The sequence below is a fragment of the Nerophis ophidion genome, linkage group LG24, assembly GCF_033978795.1.
Source record: "Nerophis ophidion isolate RoL-2023_Sa linkage group LG24, RoL_Noph_v1.0, whole genome shotgun sequence".
NCBI classification, from domain to species: Eukaryota; Metazoa; Chordata; class Actinopteri; order Syngnathiformes; family Syngnathidae; genus Nerophis; species Nerophis ophidion.
In genome coordinates this window covers 35,350,548-35,358,955 of record NC_084634.1, presented here as the reverse complement: position 1 = coordinate 35,358,955, position 8,408 = coordinate 35,350,548, and the positions used below count along the sequence as shown (strand labels likewise).

Genomic DNA, 8,408 nt, shown 5'->3' with positions numbered 1-8,408 from the left:
AAGTATTCATTAACAACAAAGTTTTTTTTATCTAAGTAGTATATTTCTTATTTTTCTGGCCGCTGAAACATTACACACGGTTTAAAGCGGGGGTCGGCAACACAAAATGTTGAAAGATCCATATTGGACTGATTGATTGAAACTTGTATGAGTAGATTGCACAGTTCAGAACATATTCCAATAAGTTTTTCAACTTGTTTAACTCGGGGTCCACGTTAATCAATTCATGGACCAAAAAAAAAAGCCTTATATAAGTGTTATATTGAAGGCAACACATGATGTAAGTGAATATATTAGCTGTATTGACCTACTATCAAAGCCCGACGCAATTCTTTGTTGACAGAAATGTATTTTAATCATTATATGAAACATTTTTGCAACAATGGAAATTATTGGTGAAATGGAAGCTTCTCGCAGGATGAGATAACTTTTGGAAATGACTGGCTCAGAATGGCCAAGGGTATAGTTATGTATATATACACGTATATATATATATATATATATATATATATATATATATATATATATATATATATATATATATATATATATATATATATATATATATATATATGTGTGTGTGTGTGTGTGTGTATATATGTGTATGTATATATGTGTATGTATGTATATTTACATATGTATGTGTATGTGTATATATATGTATATATATATATATATATATATTATACATACACATGCATGTTTGTATGTGTATATATGTATGTATGTAAATATATATATGTGTGTGTATGTATGTGTATATTTACATATGTATGTATACATATATATATGTATATATATATTATACACACATGTATGTTTGTATGTGTATATATGTATGTATGTATGTATGTATGTAAATATATATATATATATATATATATATATATATATATATATATACATACACACACACATGTATGTATGTGTGTATGAATGGATATAAATATATATATATACTGTATATATACACACATACATACACACACATGCATGTATGTATACATATATATGCACACACCTATTTATGTATGTATATATATATATAAATGTATATATATATATTTATATGTATGTATACATATATATATGTATACATACACATATATATGTATATATATATATATATATATATATATACATATATATATATATATATATATATATATATATATAAAAATACAATGTAAATAGTCATGAAAATAAAGAAAACACATTAAAATGAGGTGTGTCCGAACTTTTGGCCTCCACGCACGCACGCACGCACGCACGCACGCACGCACGCACGCACGCACGCACGCACGCACGCACGCACGCACGCACGCACGCACGCACGCACGCACGCACGCACACACACACACACACACACACACACACACACACACACACACACACACACACACACACACACACACACACACACACACACACACACACACACACACACACACACACACACAGAGAGCCTTAGCCTTGAGATGCAACATGATGACTCACTCCATGATTGTCAGTTTTGTTAGTTTGTGACAATGTCAGCTCTTGGTGTAAATGTGAGAAAGTCACACGTTGTCTTACCAACACGACGGGCATTACAGAGGCGATCCGGTGCTGTTGCGCCCCCCAGTCTTCCGGGCAACCATAGAGACCCTTTTCAAGGATGTAGGACTCGCCACAAAAGCTAGGTTCTTCAAACACAACCCATCTAGGAGAGAAGACATTTCATTTGGATTTACTTGGTCTGCAGAAGTGACTTTTAATGAATGTTCTAGAACAGGGGTGGCCACACTTTTTCTGCAGGCGAGCTACTTTTCAATTGACCAACTCGAGGGGATCTACCTCATTTATATATATCATTTATATTTATTTATTTATGAAAGAGACATTTTTGTAAACAAGTTAAATGTGTTTAATGATAATACAAGCATGTGTAACACATATAGATGTCTTTCTTTCACAAAGACAAGAATATAAGTTGGTGTAGTACCTGATTCTGATGACTTGCATTGATTGGAATCAGACAGTAATGATGATAACGCCCACATTTTCAAATGGAGGAGAAAAAAAGTTGTCCTTTCTGTACAATACCACATGAAAGTGGTTGGTTTTTGGCATCTAATTCATCCAGCTTCCATACACTTTACAAGAAAAACTTTGGCGGCAAATTCCGTAGCTTGCTTGATTGACATTCACGGCACCCGAGGGTCTTGTGAGATGACGCTGGCTGCTGCCAGTTCATTATTATGAAAAAATGACAGAGAGGAAGGCGAGAAACACTTTTTATTTCAACAGACTTTCGCGCCGTCCCTTCCGTCAAAACTCTAAAGGCCGACTGCACATTTCCTATCTTCACAATAAAAGCCCTGCTTCATGCTGCCTGCGCTAACAAAATAAGAGTCTCGGAAAGCTGGCGTGCACAAGTGATGTGCACGTCAGCTTTCTGAGGGATCGCTTGTGCACGCCAGTTTTCCGAGACTCTGTATTTAGTTAGCGCAGGCAGCATGAAGCAGGGCTTTTATTGTGAAGATAGGAAATGTGCAGTCGGCCTTTAGAGTTTTGATGGAAGGTACGGCGCGAGAGTCTGTTGAAATAAAAAGTGTTTCTCGCCTTCCTCTCGGTCATATTTTAATAATAATGATCTTGCAGCAGCCAGCGTCATCTCACAAGACCCTCCGGTACCGTGAATGTCATTTAAGTGACGTCTTGGTGAAGATTGATGATCACTAATTTTTAGGTCTATTTTTTTTAAAAGCCTGGCTCGAGATCGATTGACACACCCCCCGCGGTCGACTGGTAGCTCGCGATCGACGTAATGGGCACCCCTGGCCTAGAAGCAATATGTATGCTCAGAGCATACATATACCAAAAAGTTCTATTTTGGTTTCATCTGACCACATGACATTCTCCCAATCCTCTGCTGTATCATCCATGTATCCATTTTGGTATAAACTCAACTCCTCGTGTTTGGAGGAAGAAGAATACTGAGTTGCATCCCAAGAACACCACACCTACTGTGAAGCATGGGGGTGGAAACATCATGCTTTGGGGCTGTTTTTCTGCTAAGGGGACAGGACGATTGATCCGTGTTAAGGAAAGAATGAATGGGGCCATGTATCGTGAGATTTTGAGCCAAAACCTCCTTCCTTTTCTCTAAATTTGACCCTCCGAGTCCAAATAATTGCCCAGGCTTGCTCTACATCAGGGGTCACCAACACGGTGCCCGTAAGGACCAGATGAGTCGCCCGCTGGCCTGTTCTAAAAATAGCTGAAATAGCAGCACTTACCAGTGAACTGCCTCTATTTTTGAAAAATTGTATTTATTTATTAGCAAGCTGGTTTCGCTTTGCTCGACATTTTTAATTCTAAGAGAGACAAAACTCAAATAGAATTTGAAAATCCAAGAAAATATTTTAAAGACTTGGTCTTCACTTGTTTGAATAAATTCTTTTTTTTTTTTACTTTGCTTCTTATAACTTTCAGAAAGACAATTTTAGAGAAAAAAATACAACCTTAAAAATTATTTTAGGATTTTTAAACACATATACTTTTTTACCTTTTAAATTCCTTCCTCTTCTTTCCTGACAATTTAAATCAATGTTCAAGTATTTTTTTTATTTTTTTTTTTATTGTAAAGAATAATAAATACATTTTAATTTAATTCTTCATTTTAGCTCCTGTTTTTTTGACGAAGAATATTTGTGAAATATTTCTTCAAACTTATTATGATTAAAATTCCCAAAAATTATTCTGGCAAATCTAGAAAATCTGTAGAATCAAATATAAATCTTATATCAAAGTGGATTTTAACCTATTTAAAACATGTCATCAAAATTCTAAAATTAATCTTAATCAGGAAAAATGACTAATAATGTTCCATAAATTCTTTTTTAAATTTTTTCAAAAAGATTCCAATTAGCTAGTTTTTCTCTTCATTTTTTTCGGTCTAATTTTGAATTTTAAAGAGTCGAAATTGAAGATAAACTATGTTTCAAAATTTAATTTTAATTTTTTTCGTGTTTTCTCCTCTTTTAAACCGTTCAATTAATTGTTTTTTTTAATCATTTATTCTCGACAAAAAACCTTCCGTAAAAGGAAAAAAAATGTACGACGGAATGACAGAGAGAAATACCCATTTTTTATATATATATAGATTTATTTATTAAAGGTAAATTGAGCAAATTGGCTATTTCTGGCAATTTGTTTAAGTGTGTATCAAACTGGTAGCCCTTCGCATTAATCAGTACCCAAGAAGTAGCTCTTGGTTTCTAAAATGTTGGTGACCCCTGCTCTACATCATGTAACCCTAGAACATTTTGAACAGTTTTGGGAGTATAGGATAGACTTTTATCCATCCCACAATGTGGAAATTACATATCAGAATTGGAACCTAAGTCCTGGTTCCCATCGATACCCGACCCTACATCTATTTGTGGCACAAACACGACTATGAGTACCAACGGTGACAGAAAAATCTCTAATCTCCTTTACGTATTTCCTCCTCTAAAAAGAGAACAGGTCATGGACATGTTCCCGCCTCTCATACCACACATCCGTACCCACATCGCCTCAACATTTCAGAACCCACGTCGTAACCTTATCTCTTTTGTGCCTCCTAACGTACAAGACTAGTCTCGCACGGATCGGCGACCTAAATGAGGCGCTACCATTGCGCGAAAAAACCCCGCCTGGGAACCGAATGTTCTAGATTCGCACGATTCCAATGCCATTATTCATATTTCCTTTGTGGGTTTGTTGTGCAGGCTGGGTTCTCAAACAAGATTACCCACTTTGCAGTATTCATGTGTAAACTAAGAAGACTGACAAAGCTCAGGGTAGCAAAACAACAACCAGACAGACTCTTCCTTTGATGTATTGGCATAGTACGACAAAGCTCAGGGTAGCATAACAACAACAGCAACCAGACAGACTCCTCCTTTGATGTATTGGCATAGTACGACAAAGCTCAGGGTAGCATAACAACAACAACAACAACCAGACAGACTCCTCCTTTGATGTATTGGCATAGTACGACAAAGCTGAGGGTAGCATAACAACAACAACAACAACCAGAGAGACTCCTCCTTTGATGTATTAGCATAGTACGACAAAGCTGAGGGTAGCATAACAACAACAACAACCAGACAGACTCCTCCTTTGATGTATTGGCATAGTACGACAAAGCTCAGGGTAGCATAACAACAACCAGACAGACTCCTACTTTGATGTATTGGCATAGTATGACAAAGCTCAGGGTAGCATAACAACAACAACAACCAGACAAACTCCTCCTTTGATGTATTGGCATAGTACAACAAAGCTCAGGGTAGCATAACAACAACCAGACAGACTCCTCCTTTGATGTATTGGCATAGTACGACAAAGCTCAGGGTAGCATAACAACAACCAGACAGACTCCTCCTTTGATGTATTGGCATAGTACGACAAAGCTCAGGGTAGCATAACAACAACAACAACCAAACAGACTCCTCCTTTGAAGTATTGGCATAGTACGACAAAGCTCAGGGTAGCATAACAACAACAACAACAACCAGACAGACTCCTCCTTTGATGTATTGGCATATTACGACAAAACTCAGGGTAGCATTACAACAACAACAACCAGACAGACTCCTCTTTTGATGTATTGGCATAGTACGACAAAACTCAGGGTAGCATTACAAGAACAACAACCAGACAGACTCCTCCTTTGATGTATTGGCATAGTACGACAAAGCTCAGGGTAGCATAACAACAACCAGACAGACTCCTCCTTTGATGTATTGGCATAGTACGACAAAGCTCAGGGTAGCATAACAACAACCAAACAGACTCCTCCTTTGATGTATTGGCATAGTACGACAAAGCTCAGAGTAGCATAACAACAACCACACAGACTCCTCCTTTGATGTATTGGCATAGTACGACAAAGCTCAGGGTAGCATAACAACAACAACCAGAAAGACTCCTCCTTTGATGTATTGGCATAGTACAACAAAGCTCAGGGTAGCATAACAACAACAACAACCAGACAGACTCCTCCTTTGATGTATTGGCATAGTACGACAAAGCTGAGGGTAGCATAACAACAACAACAACCAGAAAGACTCCTCCTTTGATGTATTGGCATAGTATGACAAAACTCAGGGTAGCATTACAACAACAACAACCAGACAGACTCCTCCTTTGATGTATAGGCATAGTACGACAAAGCTCAGGGTAGCATAACAACAACCAGACAGACTCTTCCTTTGAAGTATTGGCATAGTATGACAAAGCTCAGGGTAGCATAACAACAACAACAACAACAACCAGACGGACTCCTCCTTTGATGTATTGGCATAGTACGACAAAGCTCAGGGTAGCATAACAACAACCAGACAGACTCCTCTTTTGATGTATTGGCATAGTACAACAAAGCTCAGGGTAGCATAACAACAACCAGACAGACTCCTCTTTTGATGTATTGGCATAGTACGACAAAGCTCAGGGTAGCATAACAACAACCAGACAGACTCCTCTTTTGATGTATTGGCATAGTACAACAAAGCTCAGGGTAGCATAACAACAACCAGACAGACTCCTCTTTTGATGTATTGGCATAGTACAACAAAGCTCAGGGTAGCATAACAACAACAACAACAACAACAACCAGACAAACTCCTCCTTTGATGTATTGGCAAAGTACGACAAAGCTCAGGGTAGCATAACAACAACAACCAGACAGAATCCTCCTTTGATGTATTGGCATAGTACGACAAAGCTCAGGGTAGCATAACAACAACAACAACCAGACAGACTCCTCCTTGGATGTATTGGCATCTCCAAGGTACTCATAGTCATCATTGTCACCGACGTCCCACTGGGTGTGAGTTTTCCTTGCCCTTATGTGGGCCTACCGAGGATGTCGTAGTGGTTTGTGCAGCCCTTTGAGACACTAGTGATTTAGGGCTATATAAGTAAACATTGATTGATTGATAGTACGACAAAGCTCAGGGTAGCTTAACAACAACAACAACAACCAGACAGACTCCTCCTTTGATGTATTGGCATAGTACGACAAAGCTCAGGGTAGCATAACAACCAGACAGACTCATCCTTTGATGTATTGGCATAGTACGACAAAGCTCAGGGTAGCATAACAACAACAACAACTAGACAGACTGCTCCTTTGAAGTATTGGCAAAGTACGACAAAGCTCAGGGTTGCATAAAAACAACAACAACCAGACAGACTGCTCCTTTGAAGTATTGGCAAAGTACGACAAAGCTCAGGGTAGCATAACAACAACAACAACCAGACAGACTCCTCCTTTGATGTATTGGCACAGTACGACAAAGCTCCGGGTAGCATAACAACAACCGGACATACTCCTCCTTTGATGTATTGGCATAGTACGACAAAGCTCAGGGTAGCATAACAACAACAACAACCAGACAGACTCCTCCTTTGATGTATTGGCATAGTACGACAAAGCTCAGGGTAGCATAACAACAACAACAACAACTAGACAGACTCCTCCTTTGAAGTATGGGCATAGTACGACAAAGCTCAGGGTAGCATAACAACAACAACAACAACACAGACTCCCCCTTTGATGTATGGGCATAGTACGACAGAGCACGCTCCGTGGCGCAAGCAGACAGGAAGCCGAGGGTGTGGCTGCTTGAAACTTTGCAAAGGAGCTAACTTAACATGTGTTGACATGTCGGCATGGGTGTGGCGGCCCTTAGTGATGCACACCTGCAATGTTGTCCCAACAAGGTACTTAGCAGACAGAGCACAATAACTGACTGGAATTCTGGATAATTCAAAAGTTAGAAAACAGGCAAAAAAATCCTACAAACCCCGTTTCCATATGAGTTGGGAAATAGTGTTAGATGTAAATATAAACAGAATACAATGATTTGCAAATCATTTTCAACCCATATTCAGTTGAATATGCTACAAAGACAACATATTTGATGTTCAAACTCATAAACATTTTTTTTTGCAAATAATCATTAACTTTAGAATTTGATGCCAGCAACACGTGACAAAGAAGTTGGGAAAGGTGGCAATGAATACTGATAAAGTTGAGGAATCCTCATCAAACGCTTATTTGGAACATCCCACAGGTGTGCATGCTAATTGGGAACAGGTGGGTGCCATGATTGGGTATAAAAACAGCTTCCCAAAAAAATGCTCAGTCTTTCACGAAAAAGGATGGGGCGAGGTACACCCCTTTGTCCACAACTGTGTGAGCGAATAGTCAAACTATTAAGAACAATGTTTCTCAAAGTGCAATTATAAGAAATTTAGGGATTTCAACATCTACGCTCCATAATATCGACAAAATGTTCAGAGAATCTGGAGAAATCACTCCACGTAAGCGGCATGGCCGGAAACCAACATTGAATGACCGTGACCTTCGA

The 8,408-nt window shown here is 38.5% G+C and overlaps 1 protein-coding gene across 2 annotated transcripts in view; it reads right to left on the bottom strand.

Moving 5' to 3' along the window:
• The window catches only part of LOC133542349 (beta/gamma crystallin domain-containing protein 1-like), a 105,503-nt gene that overhangs the window by 34,956 nt on the left and 62,139 nt on the right, over window positions 1-8,408 (bottom strand). For both annotated transcript variants that reach the window (XM_061886399.1, XM_061886398.1), the window contains exon 14: window positions 1,576-1,702. In XM_061886399.1, coding sequence (XP_061742383.1) covers window positions 1,576-1,702 — 127 coding nt within the window. The remainder of the gene's footprint in view (window positions 1-1,575; window positions 1,703-8,408) is intronic.